The 21042-nt window shown below is 36.1% G+C and overlaps 1 protein-coding gene across 4 annotated transcripts in view; it reads left to right on the plus strand.

Annotated features, from left to right (window-relative positions):
- The first annotated feature begins 655 nt into the window (after positions 1 to 655).
- The window catches only part of LOC123550914 (cytochrome b-245 heavy chain-like), a 47434-nt gene continuing 27047 nt past the window's right edge, over positions 656 to 21042 (plus strand). For 2 of the 4 annotated variants that reach the window (XM_045339408.2, XM_053540285.1), the window contains exons 1-4: positions 656 to 815; positions 11096 to 11242; positions 15214 to 15309; positions 17866 to 17976. In XM_045339408.2, the coding sequence (XP_045195343.2) occupies positions 11201 to 11242; positions 15214 to 15309; positions 17866 to 17976 (249 nt within the window). In that variant the 5' untranslated portion in view covers positions 656 to 815; positions 11096 to 11200. Of the gene's footprint in view, positions 816 to 4871; positions 4944 to 11095; positions 11243 to 15213; positions 15310 to 17865; positions 17977 to 21042 lie in introns of all 4 variants that reach the window. The other 2 variants (XM_053540284.1, XM_053540283.1) reach the window with 2 other exon arrangements.

Raw genomic sequence — 21042 nt, forward strand, 5'->3', positions numbered from 1 at the left:
ATTCTTACATGTTCAATGAAATATTTTGGTAAATATTAAACTGGACTTCATTTATTCTAGTTGTAATGAACTGGACTTCATGCGGCAATTTGACGTCATAATTGACGTCATAATGCTCTCTTACTGGTCCGCGCTCCAACCGTTCTAACGTGCGCCCTCGTGAAATTATTACGCCTGGCGTATAACCGCCCAACGTGTATAAATAGTGTTAAAACACCGTTTTGCTATAAACTTTTTCTTAAATATACAGAGCTTAACTTTCTTCTTTGTTTACCTAGCAATCAAATCTAGACATGTTAGAATGAAAGGTAATAACGTCACTTGTATTTACAAATGTTAATTTTCCGCTCTTTGTTTAAATTTATTTATACGCTACTGTAAGAAAGTGTGCCACAACGGAAGTATTTCGTTTCTAAAATTTGTAAAAAACGGTAGATCTATCATTCTATTCAAGAATAATAATCTGTCACTTGCTGTAAGATTTAAGGAAAGAAGATCATTTTTATCCATATATCTTTTATATTTAAAACACGAAAAGAAAAAACTGTGAATAAATTCACATAACTTTAAACATGATTGCCTTTATCAGAATGAAGTGAAAACGCAAAACGTAAGAAACAATATCCAATTTAACTATGTTGCCTATCAGTCATCTGACTCAACTGCACGAGTGCAACTGCACGAGAACGACAGGAAGAATCCGCGAAAACCGGATACCGGATATTAGTAATGGTCAAGACGGAAGTTTGGGCTATTCAAGATCAGGAATTAATTTTTTCTTTCGCTGAAGAATATTTAGGCTATATCAACTTATGGTAATTATCTACATTGTAATACTTATTTATGTTTTGTAAGTAAGATTTATATGACTTACCTTGTTTATGTACAGGTAAATTAATAAAATATGTAGTGGTATAGTTTTCGGATAGGAAATGTAGAGCATCAAGATCTGTAAGTTTACTTGAACTGAAGGTATACAAGCGTGTATATCTATGTTCAGTTCAGTTCAGTTCAATATTTATTTATTGTTGCTAGACCTAATTATGATATGAAATGAGACAAAGCCTCGAATTAGATTATAGAGTAAGTGAACGCATAATTTGGCTGAGAGGGCAATGATGCTTACCTACGCAGGTGAAGGCCCTGGGTTCGATACCTGGCTTTGATTCCTGGCTACTCCCATTGCAGTGTGTCCTTGTGACCCAGCTGTAAATAGGTACCAGCAAATTGCTAGGGGTAAGGTATATCTGGTTTTAACTGTTCTTAGCCGGTTCCGGTGGTGGCTAAGGTCTATCAGTCTATGTAGCCAGTTCCGGCTACCTAGACTAAAGGTCTACGTAATCGGCTCTATATATACAATATATACATATCGTATATGAACATGCAAGTCAAGGTTGCCAGATCTTTAATAAACTGTATTATAAAATATCATTATATTAGTTAAAGAAATTACATTTCTTGTGATTTATTTACTGTTTGTGATTTACCTGTTTATTTTGCCGTATTTACACACTCATATCATATTGGGCAACATTTTGTCATATATTGAAAAACATTTTTGATAGATGATGTCAATTGTCGGCGATCCTTTAGATTTAGGTCTTTTGCTATGTAAATATCTTTCACATTTAGTATACAGTGCCTTAGAATAAAGAGCTCATATGTTCAAACAAACAATTAGAACCAGTCAAGATTGTTGACTAATAAACAAATTGGCGGAGAAATTACGTAGTAATTAATTAAAGACGCACATAGAGGTGCGAAAGTGATGATCACTTAAAACAGAAATATAAAATTTATTTTTTAGCTCTTTGCTTAAAATTATCACTTAAAAAAGGCGCACGAAAATATCAAACGCCGGTATGTTCAGTAGAGCCACATCATTTAATGTACTTTGATGCTCTTTGTTTTGCCCTTTTGTTTTTTAACTGTTTGTTTTTGTTTTGTTTTAAGAATGAATCACAGGATCTCAAATATGTATCGAGAAGGTATAAAAACTCACGTTAGCAGTTCACATGTGTCATTTGTGTCAAATAAAACAAAAGAAGAAAACTTTAACAGCCAAACTTTGATAAAACACATCTGCATTGATCACGCTCGCAAGTGTAAAATATACAGTTAATAATTTAGGGCCAATTATTTAGGATAAGGCACAATGTCATGTCTGTTTCTTTCTGTCCATTCGTCCGTCCGTCCGTGTGTCAACACAAAACAAGAAACCTTTTATAAATCACGTCTGCATTGATCATGCACGCAAGAGTAAAATCATTTAGGGCCCTTTTTAGCTCGACTATTCAAAGAATAGTAGAGCTATTGGACTTACCCATGCGTCTGCGTTGGCATCCGCGTCGGCGTCCCGATTTGGTTAAGGTTTTGTATGTAAGCTGGTATCTCAGTAACCACTTGTGGGAATGGATTGAAACTTCACACACTTATTCACTATGATAAACTGACCTACATTGCACAGGTTCCATAACTCTATTTTGCTTTTTTACAAAATTATGCCCCTTTTTGACTTAGAAATTCTTGGTTAAGGTTTGTATGTAAGCTGGTATCTCAGTAACCACTTGTGGGAAAGGATTGAAACTTAACACACTTATTCACTGTGATAAACTGACCTACATTGGACAGGTTCCATAACTCTATTTTGCTTTTTTACAAAATTATGTCCCCTTTTGTAATTTCGACTTAGAAATTCTTGGTTAAGGTTTTATATGTAAGCTGGTATCTCTGTACCCACTAATGGGAATGGATTGAAACTTCACACACTTGTTCACTGTCATGATCTGACATGCACTGTGTAGGTCCCATAACTCTACTTTGCAATTTTTTCAAAATTATGCCCCTTTTTCGACTTTAATAGCAGTTTTTGGTTAAGTTTTTGTATGTAAGCTGGTATTTCAGTATCCACTTATGGGAAAGGATTGAAACTTCACGCACTTGTTCACTTTATGAGCTGATAAGCTTTGTGAAGGTTCCATAATCCTTTTCCCCATTTTTACAAAATTATGCCCCTTTTATCGACTTTTGTATTCATTCAATTGACAAGGCTGTTGAATAGTCGAGCGTTGCTGTCCTCCGACAGCTCTTGTTTAAGATACAATGTCATGTCTGTCTGTTTCGATAACGACACTCTGATCATTCGTTGATAACATAACAAAATGTCGGCCGATATGATACGAGTGCGTAAATACGGCGAAATAAACAGGTGAATTACAAATAGTAAATGATAAATCACAAGAAATGTAATTTATTTTACTAATATAATGATCCTTTATAATACAGTTTATTAAAGCCGGCTACCTTGACTTACATGTTCATATACGATGTGTATATATAGAGCCGGCTACGTAGACCTTTAGTCTAGGTAGCTGCAACCGGCTAGACCTTTGGTCTAGGTAGCCGGAGCCACTGCCTTCTTAAATAGGGTCGCTCAAAAGCTCTACAGAGCTTGTGTTCATTGTTTGACAAAGGGACAGTAAATAAAATTTACCTTTACCTACAATGTAAATGTAGCCCAGACTTCAGGACAGTTGGAAAAAATGGCCGGCCATTTGGTCCACCAATGCCTAAAAAACTGCTGGACCAAAACACAATATGCCAGTCTGAAAAAATGTCAGTGCATCGCATATGTTGCTTTTCTCCATCATACACGAGCCAGGAGCAGTTTTTTTTCCATTTCTTGTTAAATGTTTGGTCAACCTCGTACATCTTTTTCTTTTCACTACGATTGTTGGACGTTAATTTACTTTTCTTTCCCGGTTCTGCCCAAGCATGATATGTTAGTGACCCCATTTTGTTGTATTGTCTGAGATGTTGCGGTTCTCTGAGCACAATAAATACCGGTCAGTCGGACCGCATCTGGATTAGGAAACGGCGGACTGTGTCAGAATTTTCTGGTCAAGTCCGTCGGACTGGCAACTTTTCAGAAGTCTGGTAGATACATCTGGCAGCAAGGAAGTATTTTCTTCACTTTGAAGAATTTCCTTTCATCACAGTGAAGAAAATACTTCCTTGCTGCCAGATGCGCCTACATGTACTTTGTAGTTAGCTTCTTGCAAAACTTTTAAATCCATCTCTACTTGTGAAAGTATAATCATATTACCATTAAGCATGATTCTGGAGTAGACAGTTTGGGCCTGCTCTTCGAGCTCATATTTTTACAAAGTCTAGCTGTTTAGATCATGTTACTTAGTTAGTCCAAATCTGTGAATCTAGTTACTCTGGATAGCAGATAATGAGGAGCACAACATCTCAGGCAAATTTTAAGTATTAGCACAACATTATTTGTATTTTTACAAGGATCCAAAATTAAATTACAATATTTGAAAACAAAACCTGTTTGAGGATAGATCTATTTATATCGATTCTCATGTCTTTCGTTATGAACACCTGGTACAGGTTTAAGGTTTGGTGGATGAATTGGGCATGACTTTACACTGTGCTAAATGCCGTATGTTCATGCATATATTTAATAGCTGTTTTTCTGTAGGTTTTATTCAGAACATGCTAAAGAATGTTTCTGTTCACAAGATAAATGTATTTCCTCCAGCAAATTAAATGAGCCGGGCCATGAGAAAATCAACATAGTGGCTTTGCGATCAGCATGGATCCAGACCAGCCTGCGCATTTGCGCAGTCTGGTCAGGATCCATGCTGTTCACTAACAGTTTCTCTAATTGCAATAGGATTTGAAAGCGAACAGGATGGATCCTGACCAGACTGCGCGGATGCGCAGGCTGGTCTGGATCCATGCTGGTCGCAAAGCCACTATGTTGGTTTTCTCAAGGTGCGGCTCAAATTGTTTTTCATACTCTGAAGCTGACAATTTATGTGCGGATGTTAATCACTAATAATAATGCCTGTTTTCAGATGTGACATAATAGACTGAAATGAAATGAAGATGATAATTACGTCACAAGTTGGACTAAGATCAAGTAATCTGTAATAATGTTTATTTCTTTCATAATACTGACACTTATATTTTCTCAGAAAACCTTTTTCTCCCTAGGCTCATCTCAACAGACTCACAAAATGCGATTCTGAGGTTATAACATCTTGAAGACCGATTACTACCACGTACTTGTCTGTGTCAGTAGCCACCCTAACTGACTGGTAACAAGAATAACTGAACTGTTTCAAATTATCTGTACCAGATGATTGATTTTTCTCTAGAACTGAAAGAAAGTAAAGCCTTTACCTCATTTTAAATTTCCTTCAGAAGTATGTTCAAGCATTCATAGATGCTGAATAACTAATGTTAAACCTTTTTTTAACATTCACATCATTCAAAATGGTTGATAGTTATTTTCATTATGATGGACAATATGACAGGATTTTTAGCTCGACTATAGAGCTGTACTACTCGACCCGGCGTCGGCATCCTTCCACGTCCGCACCTTGGTTAAAGTTTTGATGCACTTTCTCTTTATCTCTGTAATTATACTTAAAATAGTTATTCCTCATCATCACCTACATCATATGGCACAAGGACCATAACTCTCACACCAATATTTCATGAATTATCCCCCCTTTTACTTAGAATTTCAGGTTAAAGTTTTGATGCACTTTCACTCTATCTCAGTTATTACCAAACGGATTTGATTCAAACATAAATTAGTTGTTCCACATCATCACCCACATCATATGACAGCTCCAGCTTCCTCAGATGTGCCCAGTTTCACTATCCAGCATCGAAATAGTCGAGCACGCTGTCTTCTGTGACAGCTCTTGTATGTTTTTATTATATTATCATTTGAACTTTTTTTTAATCACTACTTTTACTTTATGATATCATTATAAAGGAAAAGTGTTTTGTTTTTTTTAGATGTAAAAATTGATGCATAGGATCAAGGTCACCATAAACAACATTTGCCTTTACCAGTTAGTGAAAAATTAATTAAAACTAAAGGTTTATAGTTGCACATTATATTACTTACGATTTTTAGTTGCACAATATACTATTGACGATTTACTACTTTGATTTTTTATAGATGCACAATATAATCTTTATACTATCAATTAATTAGTCCACTTCTGGGTGAGAACTATATAGGATTGCACTTTTCCATCCTTCTATCATTTCATCTGTCTGTCCATCCATGGTTTCGTGTCTGGTCCATAACTCATCATTCATCAAGGGATTTTTATTACTTAGCACAAATGGTCCCCATGACGAAACAACTTGTCTTGCGCAAAGCCCGGACCCCTAGCTCAAATGTCAAGGTCACACTTGGAAGTCAAAGGTCAATAGGGCTTTTTTTTCTGTCTGGTCTGTAAGTCAATAATCCATGAAGGGATTTTAATAGTACTTGGCACAAATGTACCCCATAAAAATGATGTGTCATGCTGAACTTTCAGACCCCTAGCTAAAAGGTCAAAGTCACACTTGGTGTTTAAATGAACAGGGTCTATTTCGTGTCTGGTCAAGAACTTTGTCATTATGTCTCCCCACCCTCTCTGGGGGAGACATATTGTTTTTGCCCTGTCCGTCCGTCCGTATGTCACACTTAATTTCTGATCCATAACTGGAGAACCATTTGACCTAGAACCTTCAAACTTCATAGGGTAGCAGGACTTATGGAGTAGACGGCCCCTATTGTTTTTGGGATCACTCCGTCAAAGATCAAGGTCACAGGGGCCTGAACATGGAAAACCATTTCTGATGAATAACTTGAGAACCACTTGACCCAAAATGTTGAAACTTCATGGGATGATTGATCATGCAGAATAGATGACCCCTATAGATTTTGGGGTCACTGCGTTAAAGGTCAGGGTCTCAGGGGCCCGAACAAGGAAAACTATTTCCGGTCAATAGCTTGAGAATCACTTGACCCAGAATGTTGAAACTTCATAGGATGATTGGTCAGCAGTAGATGACCCTTATTGATTTTGGGGTCACTCTATTAAAGGTCAAGGTCACAGGGGCCTGAACATGAAAAACCATTACCGATCAATAACTTGAGGACCACTTGACCCAGAATGTTGAAACTTCATAGGATGATTAGACATGCAGAGTAGATGACCCCTATTGATTTTGGGGTCACTCAGTTAAAGTTCGAGGTCACAGGGGTCTGAACATGGAAAACCATTTCTGGTCAGACACTTGAGAACTACTTGACCCAGAATGTTGAAACTTCATAGGATGATTGGTCATGCAGAGTAGATGACTCTTATTGATTTTGGGGTCACTACATTAAAGGTAAAGGTCACATGGGCCCGAACAAGGAAAACCATTTCGGTCAGTAACTTGAGAACCACTTGACCCAGAATGTTGAAACTTCATAGGATGATTGGTCATGCAGAGTAGATGACCCCTATTGATTTGGGGGTCACTTATTAAAGGTCAAGGTTACAGGGGCCTGAACATGAAAAACCATTTCTGATCAATAACTTGAGAACCACTTAACCCAAAATGTTGAAACTTCATGGGATGATTGGTCATGCTGAATAGATGACCCCTATTGATTTTTGGGTCACTGCGTTAAAGGTCAAGGTCTCAGGGGCCCAAACAAGGAAAACTATTTCCGGTCAGTAGCTTGAGAATCACTTGACCCAGAATGATGAAACTTCATAGGATGATTGGACATGCAGAGTAGATGACCACTATTGATTTTACGGTCACTCATTTAAAGTTCAAGGTCACAGGGGTCTGAGCATGGAAAACCATTTCCATTCAGTAACTTGAGAACCACTTGACCCAGAATGTTGACACTTCATAGGATGATTGGTCATGCAGAGTAGATGACCCCTATATATTTTAGGGTCACTCTATTAAAGGTCAAGGTCACAGGGGGCTGAACATTGAAAACCATTTCTGGTCAGTAACTTGAGAACCACTTGACCCAGAATGCTGAAACTTCATAGGATGATTGGACATGCAAACTTGATTACCCAAGATGCCCAACTCTCAGATCTCTAGGTCAAAGGTCGAGGTCCTTCTTGGAGGTCAAAATTCAGTAGGGTTTTTTGTTCTGTCCAGTCCATGACAGAAATTTCAATATTTTTTGGCACGGATGTGCCCCATAATTAGATGACAAATGACATGTGCAAACACAGGCCCCTAGCTCAAAGATATCGTCAGTGTTATCAAAATATCAGCTGCATGGAAAGGTACTTTCGAAAGATCTGCTTTACATAGCTTCTGAATCATTTAAATTTTTAGAACTTCTGAAAACTTTTCTTTCAATAGCATTCAGTTGTTTGATAAGTGTGGTAAAAGTCATACAGCGGCAGTCACTAACACTGAAATCTACAACTTAGTATTATATAAAAAGGAAAAAGACTAGCTTGAAGTAACATCAGTCATGGATGGAGTTTTCTTTGTAAAACATAAGAATTTTCAAATTTAAAATATCATTTAAATTTTCCACAGGTATTCTTTTATTAATCCCCCGCCGTGGCGGAGGGATTATAGGAATGGTCTGCTTCCGTCCGTCCGTCCTTCCGTTCGTAACAAAATCGTGTCCGGTCCATATCTCCTAAACCCCTTGATAGATTTTCATGAAACTTGGGTCAAATGATCACCTCATCAAGACGATGTGCAGAACCCATGAGTCAGCCTTGTCGGTTCAAGGTCAAGGTCACAACTCAAGGTCAAAGGTTTGAGCCCGCCATTTTGTGTCCGCTCTATATCTCCTAAACCCCTTGAAGGAATTTTATAAAACTAGGGTCAAATGATCACCTCATCAAGACGATGTGCAGAAATTATGAGTCAGCCATGCCGGGTCAAGGTCACAACTCAAGGTCAAAGGTTTAAGCCTTCCATTTTGTGTCCGCATTATATCTCTTAAACCCCTTGAAGGAATTTTATAAAACTTGGGTCAAATGATCACCTCATCAAGATGATGTGCAGAACCCATGAGTCAGTCATGCCAGCTCAAGGTCAAGGTCACAACTTAGGGTCAAAGGTTTGAGCCTTCCATTTTGTGTCCGCTCTATATCTCCTAAACCCCTTGAAGGATTTTCATCAAACTTATCATTTAAATTTTCCACAGGTATTCTTTTATTAATCCCCCGCCGTGGCAGAGGGATTATAGGAATGGTCTGCTTCCGTCCGTCTGTCCTTCCGTCTGTAACAAAATCGTGTCCGGTCCATATCTCCTAAACCCCTTGAAGGATTTTCATGAAAGTTGGGTCAAATGATCACCTCATCAAGGCGATGTGCAGAACTTATGAGTCAGCCATGTCAGCTCAAAGTCAAGGTCACAACTGAAGGTCAAAGGTTTGAGCCTTCCATTTTGTGTCCACTCTATATCTCCTAAACCCCTTGAAGGAATTTTATAAAACTTGGGTCAAATGATTACCTCATCAGAACGATGTGCAGAAATTATGAGTCAACCATGCCAGCTCAAGGTCAAGGTCACAACTAAGGGTCGAAGGTTTGAGCCTTCCATTTGGTGTCCACTCTGTATCTCCTTAACCCCTTGAAGGATTTTCATCCAACTTGGGTCAAATGATCACCTCATCAAGAACTCATGAGTCAGCCATGTCAACTCAAGGTCAAGGTCACAGCTGAAGGTCAAAGGTTTCAGCTCTGTATCTCCTAAACCCCTTGAAGGATTTTCATGAAACTTTGGTCAAATGATCCCCTCATCAAGACTTTGTGCAGAATTCATGAGTCAGCCATGTCAGTTCAAGGTCAAGGTCACAGCTAAAATCAAAGGTTTACCCTTTCACTATCCATAGCAGTGGCAGGGGATTTAGCTGTCTTTCAGACTGCCTTGTTGTTTTTAGCATGTCTCTTGGACAAAAATATTGTCAAAATTTTATCGAGCTTAATTGGCATTTTTTCATCAAAAGTTGTGTATCAGGATTAAATGTTGTGTATCAGGATTAAAAGTTGTGTACCTGCCTTTGTGATATTCATTCCATAATACCTGTAATTGCAATGAATTAGAACTCTGCATTACTTGAAAGTATACTTGTTTCATGGTAAACTTACAGTGAAACTGTAAAAAGCCAGCTATACCGGTAATTAACGGTCTATTACTAAAACCCAAACGAGTATTATATGAAAACCTGAGTTTGTAGCTGAGACTTCCTATTTACTGAAAATATGGTCCACTGCATCGGTTCTGACCAAATAGTCATGAATATGTTCAAGAATAACTAACAAATAAACAAAAACTGTTGCCTATGTCAAACCGAAAGTATGCTTTCCGACTGCTTACGAACCCGTCGAGCATCTTCGGACTTTTTCGGAAGAATCCTCCGAAACGAGGCTATAATTTATAAATAGATGCAAAATATATCATATACCCAAACGATAACGTGATTTTTACAAACTTATAGCACATGGAATTCAACAATTTTGTAACTCACAAAAACTTCATGAAAATCATTCTTATAATACAGGTAATATACAGCTATACTACAAGTTTTCATAAGGACAATTCAGGCCCTTCCCAAATAAAAGTGTTTTTACAACTTCTTCTGTAAATTTTTTCAGTTAATTTCTTTTCAGTATAATTTGAAGAATATAAATGAGTAACTGTCTTACACTGCAGAAACAAAGTATGATTGAAATTTACCTAGATACACTTATTTATGTACACATGGCTACATTAAATTAATAAGATTTTAGACATTAAACACATTGTCTTGGCCTAATATATGTCACTGTCAATTTTAAATTTAAATTTTGTACATCTCATATTTTTCGTGCAAGTCGTGCATAATTACCATCATGGAAATACAGTTATTTTGTTGCGCGTCTTAAATGGATATTTGTTTGAAAAAAATTTTAAAATCACGTGATCCATAAGAATTTCCGACCGATTACGGAAAAGCGATAAACACGAAAGTAGGACAAAATGACCCCCCATGTCAGGCTAAGAAAATACAGAAACAATCATTTGTTTCTCTGTACATGTGTTGATTTCAAGGGAATATTGCACAGCTATCGTAATGTTTAGTACTATATTTCAAAATGTGTAGTCTTTTTTTAGGATTTATGTCTATTCGTTTGTCTTTATTTTGCACCTTTAAGGAACAGTGATATGTTGGGTGTCTATTGATTGAAAAATGTATAAGCTGTAAAACTGAAATATCATATGTTACTTATATACCGCAACAGTAATTTCTTTTATTTTCAGAGATGAGGGCAAACTGACATAGACATTATATATGTGTAGATGTAGAGTATCACGTGGAGCTGGAGATACTGTCCAAAAAGTCCCAAAATCTGCACAACTGATACAATGGCAAGACATTTGAATGACGTTCCAAGATGGATTGTCATTGTAAGTGAAAGTATAACTTTTGAAATTGATTTTAGAATGTGCCATTTTGTGCAGTGTAATTATCCCTCACCGAAGGCGGAGGGATATAGTTTTGGCGTCGTCTGTCCTTCCTTTGGTCTTTCCGTCTGGAGCCATATCTAGGAAGTGGTTTGGAATATTTAAATAAAACTTCATATATATGTTCACCACTATGGGGAAATGTGGCCTGTCAAGTTTCAGTCAGATTGCCCAAGTAACACCAAAGTTATGGCCCTTAGTAGTTTCTAGTGTTAACTATATAGGCTACTATAAACTTGGCAATTTCTGCTTCATAACTTGTGACATATTTGACCTAGAACTATGAAACTTTAATTGAATTTAGATTACCATAACATGGTAGTGCACACTCAATTTCGTCAGGATCTCTATAGTAACTTCAGAGTTATTGCCCTTTAATTGTTTAAAAGTCCACATATTTGTACATAACAAACTAACCAAGTGGTAGAATTTCATTGCATTTCTTTAATCTTTTCCATGAGTATTTAATATCCACATGTGAAGTTGTGTACCCACACCCAGTCACCCCCACCGCCCTGGTCACACCCATCCATCTCCCCACCCCTCCCCCACCCCACAAAATCTTTTTTTCATTTTTTTAAAAATCTTAAACCTTCCATGAATATTAATCAACATGCAAAGTTATACCCTCCCCCCACCTCGCTACTCCACCCAGTCACCCCCACCACCCCTATCATGCACCCCCTCCCCCCCCCACCACATCCCCCTAAAAAAATTTTTTTTTTCAATTTTAATTTAATTTTCCATCAATATTTATTTTCAACATGTGAACTTTTGTACGTTCACTGCCCGCCACCGCCCCGATCATGCACCTCTCCCCCCATCCCCTGAATTTTTTTTCATTTTTTATTTTTCATCAATATTTGTTATCAACATATGAAGTCTTGTACCCTCACCTGGTCACTGCCCACCCCCCCCCCCCCCCCCAACCACCCCAAAGAAAATTTTATTTTTAAATTTTTCAAACCTTCCATGATTATTTATCAACATGTGAAGTTGTAAACCCCCACCCCCCATCACCACCCACACTCTAGATTTCTTACTTGATTGTGCTCTCTTAAGGATTTCTGTTCTTTTAAGTTCAAATGTATTATTTGCGTCTTAGTAACATCATTAACTAAGTTTTGCCAGATATATTTCTTTGCCATTCTTCAACACAAACCCATTCAGCGGGGGGGGGTACAAATTCATAGAATTTGCTTGTATATCCTGAGATGGAGTGCATATTTACTTTTTTTAAAATATAGTTCACATCCTGAATAATGATGTAATTTTGCACTTGACTGCAATCTTGAGGCAGTAGGTGTTTATATACTGAATGATAAATTTGAAATGGATACCCTATGCATTTTCAATTTTCACTTTTCATAAAAGATTATGAAATCTTAATCTGTATTAAAGGCGTACGCTAGAATACCCAGTACATGTATATGAGATGGCCGAAATTTTTCTCAATAATAGAAGAGAAAATGCCATTTTCAAGGGCAGATAACTCTTTCAATACCGGTGACCTATGATTTTTATTGCATATTTTTGTTTCTTAGATGATTGTCCTTCAATATCCAAAGTTTGAAGAAATTCAATTATTGGGAAAAATTTCGCCTCGAATTCTAGCGTACGCCTTTAACAAGAAGCAATTCAATGTTTGTATACCAAACAAACTTGATATTACAGAATGTTATTTAGAAATGCAGTCACATGCTGTTAAATGTCTTACATCAGTCTTCAATCTAATTGGGAGGAAAAATGAAGCAAAAATATATTATTTATGTCATTTAGGCAAAAACAAGATAGGAATTTTATTTATAATGCAAAGGAGAAAATATTGATCTACTGCTCAAGCATTTTTGAAATACATTTATATAGTTTTGTGAGTGGGTGCATGCAGCCAATACAAGTAAACTTTCCAGTAAAAATATTCATGATATGTTGAAGAAAACAGAAATGATTTGTTTCCAACTTTTATGAAGCAAAAGCATTTTTGTCATGTTCTAAAACCTTTATGAAAATTACCACTATCGTGTTGAGTGTGATGTCACCATTCAGATGAAATTCAGACATCTTTAAGGATGTTGCCTTACCTTTAAGAGGTTCGACCAATGCTGCTATTAAAGGCTCCAAGAATAGTCACTAACTTGCACAGAAATGTACTTGTCTGACCATTACGGCTTAGTATTGATTCTAAGCAATTTATTATCCAAAATGAAAAATTTACTTCTAGTATTGATTCTAAACAATTTACAAGCCAAAACAAAAACAAAAATTACACAATCATGAATGTTCTAAGAAATTCGCTTGTTTATAATAGAATATGCCAGTTCCTTATTTTGTGTAATTTCATGATAAACCCTGTAAATAGAGCACATGTCTGCCAGTAAAGAGGCAAAGAGTTTGATTCACTGGTAAAACAATTTTCCATTTTACTGATATATGGTTAGAGACAATGCATCTCGAATTAGTTGTCCTCAATGTCTGTTTGGCATGGAGGTTTCTCTGTGGCAGAGTAGTTAAGAAAGCTAACTCTGAATCACTTGCCTCACAGAAGTATGGACTCAAGACTTGCTAGGATTCTCGAGATCAGATAAGAGGAACAGCCATGTTTAAAGACCAAAGTCGCGTAATACTAAAACCTGTAGCAGTGTTTATTTGGATATGTATATCATAAAAATACACATGTACAATATACAAACCAAAAATATATTGTCATTTTATGTTAAACAAACTAACAAAGGAACATAATGGGGTGCTACCTTGAAAACATCTTAGACTGTGGTGTTTAAATAGGTTAATAGTGCACCAGATCTCAGTCAACCCCCACATTGTTCCAAAATTGCTGGAGAATGTAAATAATTATTCTTGCTGTGAATTACTTTCACAAGCAAGTCATTTGGCTGGTTTACCTAAGGTCTGTGATACTACCAAGGTGTCTGCCTGTGCCTAGAATAATGCTCGGAGGTTCCATACCCCATTAAAGCTGGAAAGTTGCTATATGAATGTATCTGTGTTGAAGTGACATATAAAAAGCTTTGATCAACTAAATCCTGTGTATGCAGGGAAGAGATCAGTTACCTATTTTGTGGGGAAGTTGTATAGCTAGTGCTGGTGAAGAATCCGTACAATGCTGGCAGGTAAAAAATACCCATGTGTATCAGATGTGTTATTGAAAAACATGATGATGATTTTCACAAATAATACATGTGTTACGTTTGAAGTATAACTGTAAAATTCAGCATGTAAAAGTCATTTGAAATATATAATGTAAAAGTATTCAGTTGCCAGCCAATCCTTGAAGTAGTTATTGTGATAAACAGATTTGTAAAATGATATGCTTTCACTGCTGATGGGGTATTCCTTATCAGCACTTCTTAAATTTCTTTTTAATTGCCTGATAATGGTATGTATACCACAAGGAAGAATATGATCCATGGGCGGTTTTATAGGGGATTTCTTGACATTTCAAAATATGTAATCCAAACTTTCTCTCTGAAACATAAACAGAAGTGAAAAAATGATGAAAAGTGATCCATAAAATTTAATGTATTTGATAGAGTAAGTTAATTTCAAATTCAATATTTAAAGCAGTGTTGCCATATGGGTACTGTGATATCATTGTTTTTATATGGCCATAACCATATAATATTGTTACAACCAAATTAATAATTCATACTTTATAGGCCTAACTAAAGTCCAAACCATAACCTAGAGGTGTACCTTGATTAAAATTCTACAATAATGTACTTGTATATAAAACATAATTTTGCCATAAATGTATAAGAAAATACAGAATGTGATAATATCACAAAATGGCTGCCACTGTTCACCACTTGGATAATTTGCATATGCCATATGGCTCTATCTGTTGTGGTTATTCTTCTTTTCATATTTTTCTCACCTGATGAAATACTTGTTTACAGGCTGTATGGATAGCAGCCAATATTGGAATGTTTGTGTATGCATACCTGGAGTATAAACAGTCCGTGTCTTTCTACTACCTCAGGCTTATTATAGGGGTAAGTACACTGTCAGGCTTATTGTAGGAGTAAGCACACAGCTCTGGCTTACTGTAGGGTAAGTATTAAATGTTTGTGCCCAGTAGAAAAGGGTTTATTAGACTAATTATTAAAGGCACTGACCTCCAGATTTTGGCTAAAAAATTATCTTTCTTTAAAATTGAATTTTGGTCAAATTATGAACATTAGAACATGAGTTTTTGTTTCTAAACCATCTTAAAAATGCCAAATCAAGAAAAAAACATGCCAGAGTTGGGAAACGAACCCAGGCCACCACATCAGCACCGCATCATTAAAACTTTTCCTTCATTCTTGACCAATACACTACGGAGGAATACATACTAAAAGACAGTCAGATATAATAGGGTTATTATAACAGTAGCTTGGTCTGGGATGCTGTATTTAGCTTGAGTGGATTTTGCCAGATTGGATCTCATGAGGCGCACATGCGCCGAGTGTGATCTGTCCTTACAAAATTCATGAGAGCCAATTCAAAATCCCAGATCTAGCTACTGTTGTAATGACCGTTTTATTATGTACCTCCACCTTTTTGTTTGTTTATTTGTAATCGAACGAAATCTTAAATGTTTGTTGATGTTGAGATGAAATGAGTTAAGTTTTTGTGTGTGCTATTTAAATAACTGTGTCAGCTCATGCATATAAATGAAAGTAGTTCGGCAACACACACTATGGAAGGTACAATACGGGATTTTTGGAAGGTACAATACGCGATTTTTTTCAGCCTGTTCATATTTAATTGTGAAATAAAAGCCAATTTTTTACAGAATTTATATAGGTATATAATAAAAAGCTTTATAATCAAGGCAGTTTACCTCCAGTACCCTGTTACAAATGCTTTTCAAATTTGAATGGAAAAATTAGTAAAGACAGCTGATTCATATGTGTTTCCATAACATATAATCTGTCAGCTAAGTTTCAAAGCATTCTAAGAAATATCATTTTATGATATCTAATAATTCACTCTTCTTTTTTTTATCGTACGATCACTGAGGTCAGTGCCTTTATAGTAAAGTATTATATTTTTGTGTCCAGTAAAGTTTTATATTTCAGACTGATTAAGGCAAGTAGTAAAAATCTGTCTGGTGTAGTAACATACATCAGGTAATATTGCTGGGGTAAATATTTCATGTCTGTGCCTTGTTACACAAAGTGTATAATAGGCTTTTTGTTTGCTTTTCTTATTGTAGAGGTAAATAATTAATGGTTATTCCCAGTAAAGCAGAGTATATCAGGCTTATTGTTGCAGTACTTATTTTAGAGGTACATGAATAATGAACATAAACAGTGTGTTTATTATGCATATTGTAGCTCGATTTCACATTTAAAATTTGACCCATAATTTTAAAATCCAATTCAATTCAGCAATCACCTTCCCTGTAATTAATTGTAACTGTAAATATTATAGCCATCTGTATTTTCCGTAAGTATTGACCTGGCACTCATTAAGCTTCGCCAATATTGTTGGACATTTATTTACGCAATATTTGTATCCTGAAAATATCTATAATTATTATTAAAAAGTAACCTATACTGTTAACAGGTGACATGATAGCATAGTGGTAAGGTGCCTGACTTCCGTTCACATTACTACGAATTCGAAATCACCTTAGATCTTTTTTTATCGGTAATGTAATGTAATGTTATCGATACTGCATTAATTATTTTATTCTTACATTATTTTATGTGTCATACTTGGTGAATTTTAATTGTTTTCTCTTGTAGTTTTTATTTTCTGGAAATGCTGGTGGCAAGTAATTTGACATTTTGATACTTATAAAACAATTTTTATTCAACTTTTTCTACAACGGTTGAATTGGATAACTTTCAATAATTGAACCATAAAAATCAAGATAAAATTGATCAGATAAGTGGTAAGTTTTCATTTAAAATTTGGAGAAAAAAGAAAATATGGTCAGACATAGGACTCAAAACCACAACCCTGAGATTGGCAGCTAAACGCTTAGTCCACACAACTACCTGCAACATTATATCAGTTAAGAAATATATATGCAATAGATATATTGCTATTTAGGTGCGGACACCAACAATTAATTTACGAAAATATGTGGAATATCGAGTGCCAGGTCAATACTTACGGACAATACTCGCGAAAATGATCTTTTCTTCTTTTGTTTACACATCACTGGTCCCCATGTTATGACAAATAATCAGTTACATCCTAAGTAAGTTTGGGTACCATCAACATTCAGCAGCGCATGCATACATTATTTGTCAGATATTCCCATCCTGTTCAACACACGTCCGGTTGTTCCATAATCAAATGGACATTGCCGATGTTGGTCAGGGGAGGTAATACGTTGCTTCGGTATGTCAATTTTTTTGTCGTTTGCCTTTGTAGGGAATTACCATTCTTGGGAGGGAAAAGTTCATTTGCTTTGGAGGAATTGTGTTTACTGCTCAAAGGAAGTAATTGCTCAAGAGAGGTGTCGTTTAGGGAGGGAATGCTGTAATTATAAAAATGTTTTCATTTCATTGTTGCAGTTTTGTACTATATTTTCTTTTTGTCCTTCACAGGATGCCTTACCATGGGCAAGAGCCAGTGCAGCGTGCCTAAATCTTAATTGTATGTTAATACTGATTCCTGTATGCCGTAACCTCATCTCATTTCTTAGAGGGTCTTTAAAGGTAATTACCTTGTACTGAAGATAAATTGATTCATTTTTTAAAAAATTAAATTTAATGTTTATATTCTAAAGTTGATCACTTTCTTTATGCTCTTTTTACATATGATAAGGAAAATAAGGTAGTTTATGCATGTTTGATAACACTGAAGTCATATACATGTAGCATAAATCTGGTAAATATAACACAAAACTCTGGATTTTGGTAGATTTTGACATATGGAAAAAGTCAACCATGTCGGGAATAAATGAAAGCCTGTGTGTTAATAGATAAAACCTAGAAAGTAAGCACAAGGACCTGTGCACATCATTTTGAAACTTGCTTGAGATCCAAATTTTTCATATTAGTCTAGCAAAACATCAAGCACATGACCTTATATTCTGTCATTGGCTGACTTTTCATCATATGTCATGAAGTTTTGAAAAATCAGGCTTAAATGAATTCTACCTATCAGCATTTTTACCTTAATGGAGTTGTAATATAAAAGAAATACAAAAGATTGAAGGAGTATATAAATTATTAATATGTTTTCAATCTTGATCTCTTTATTAGCTCACCTGTCACATAGTGACAAGGTGAGCTTTTGTGATCACCCTTCGTCCGTCGTCAGTCCGTGCGTGCATCAACAATTTCTTGTCTGCACGATAGTGGTTTCATTTATGATTTTATTTTAACCAAACTTGCACACAACTTCTATCACCATAAGACCTTGGTTCCTTTCTTGAACTGGCCAGATTCCAATATGGGTTCCAGAGTTATGGCCCCTGAAAAGGCCAAAATTAGCTATTTTGACCTTGTCTGCACAATAGCAGCTTCATTTATGATTTTAATTTAACCAAACTTGCACACAATTTGTATCACCATAAGATCTCAGTTCCTTTCTTGAACTAGCCTGATCCCATTATGGGTTCCAGAGTTATAGCCCCTGAAAGGGCCAAAATTAGCTATTTTGACCTTGTCTGCACAATAGCAGCTTCATTTATGATTTGATTTTAACCAAACTTGCACACAACTTGTATCACCACAAGATCTTGCTTCCTTTCTTCAACTGGCCAGATTCCATCATGGGTTCCAGAGTTATGGCCCCTTAAAGGTCCAAAATAGGCTATTTTGGCTTTTGCAGCCATATAGAGACTTCATTTATGGTTTTATTTAATACAAACTTCTAAAATTTCTTCAACAACAATAAATCTTGGATTCCATGACAAATCAGATCCAATCATAGGTTCCAGAGTTATTAGTCCCCTACTGGTTGAAAGCCAGTTTCGGGGACTATAGGAATGCGCTTTTCGTCATTCCGTCATTCTGTCATTCCGTCCGTCCGCAATTTCGTGTCCGGTCCATAACTCTTTTATCCATGAAGGGATTTTATTATTACTTGGCACAAATGTTCCCCATGATGAGACGGCGTGTCATGTGCAAAACCCGGACCCCTAGCTCAAAGGTCAAGGTCACAGTTGGAGGTCAAAGGTGAACAGGGCTTTTTTCCTGTCCGGTCCATAACTCTCTCATCCATGAAGGGATTTTAATATCACTTGGCACAATTGTACCTCATAATAAGACGATGTGTCATGCACAACTTTCAGACCCCTTGCTCAAAGGTCAAGGTCACACTTAGTAGTCAAATGTTAACATGGCATGAACAGGGTCTGTTTCGGGTCCGGTCCGTAACTCTTTCATCCATGAAGGGATTTTAATATTACTTGACACAAATGTTCCCCATGATGTGATGATGTGTCATGCGCATAACCTGCACCCCTAACTCAAAGGTCAAGGTCACAATTGGAGGTCAAAGGTCAACAGGGCTTTTTTCCTGTCCGGTCCATAACTCTCTCATCCATGAAGGGATTTTAATATCAATTGGCAAAATTGTATGTCATAATAAGATGATGTGTCGTGCACAACTTTCAGACCCCTAGCTCAAAGGTCAAGGTCACACTTAGTAGTCAAATGTTAACATGGCATGAACAGGGTCTGTTTCGTGTCCGGTCCATGACTCTGTCATTCATTAAGGGATTTCAATATTACTTGGCACAGATGTTCTCCATGATGAGACAACATGTCATGCGCAAATCCCGGAACCCTTGCTTAAAGGTCAAGGTCATGCTTAAAGGTCAAAGGTCTAATTCAAGAAGGACTTTGTCTGGAGCATTTCTTCTTTATGCATGGAGAGATTTTAATGTAACTTGGCACAAATGTTCACCACCATAAGACAAAAAAATTGTCTTGCGCCAGAACTAGGTCCCTAGGTCTAAGGTCAAGGTCATACTTAGAGGTCAAAGGTCAAATTCAAGAATGACTTTGTCCGGAGCATTTCTTCTTCATGCATGGAGAGATTTTGATGTAACTTGGCACAAATGTTTACAACCATGAGGCAGTCTTTTTAAGAATTACGTCCCTTCGTTGTTACTATAAATAGATTACATTGTAACTTTTTATTACTGGCCGTAGGGAAAAATCAAGACCACTTTTTTGTGGTACACCATGGATGTTACATCCAATATTTAGGTGTATTTTGATCTATCTCTACCTGGTAAAGATTTTCTTGTGGACTTATATTTTATATATTTTTTTTCTTTTTTTTTTTTTTTTTTAGGATTAATTTCACTTTGTTGTTACTATATATAACTTTTATGATAACTTTTTGTATAATCAGCCAAAAAAAATCCAAATGAAAACAACTGTATGTTTTTATATATGCAAATTTTAATCCAAGTGCTTTGTTATATTATATTGTATATATAGTACAATATTGTTTATACATCATTGACAAATATCAGTTCATTATGTTATACTGCAGTAGAGAAAATTAGGTGCCTTCCAGTAGGGGACTTTGTATTGCATGGCAATACTTCATTCACTTGTTTTATATCTGATTACCTCCCCTGATTTTAATCAAAATGGATTTATATCAGTAAGTACTTACAGGACTTATTTGAAATTTCATTATTGTTATTAGTTGGACTGAGATGATCAGGGTAGATAACTATGGACTGATTTATGTCAAATTACCTCCCTTTATTTCAAATTAAAATTGTTATATCTCCATAACTAATGAAGATACTGATC

This window comes from Mercenaria mercenaria, chromosome 4, assembly GCF_021730395.1.
Source record: "Mercenaria mercenaria strain notata chromosome 4, MADL_Memer_1, whole genome shotgun sequence".
NCBI classification, from domain to species: Eukaryota; Metazoa; Mollusca; class Bivalvia; order Venerida; family Veneridae; genus Mercenaria; species Mercenaria mercenaria.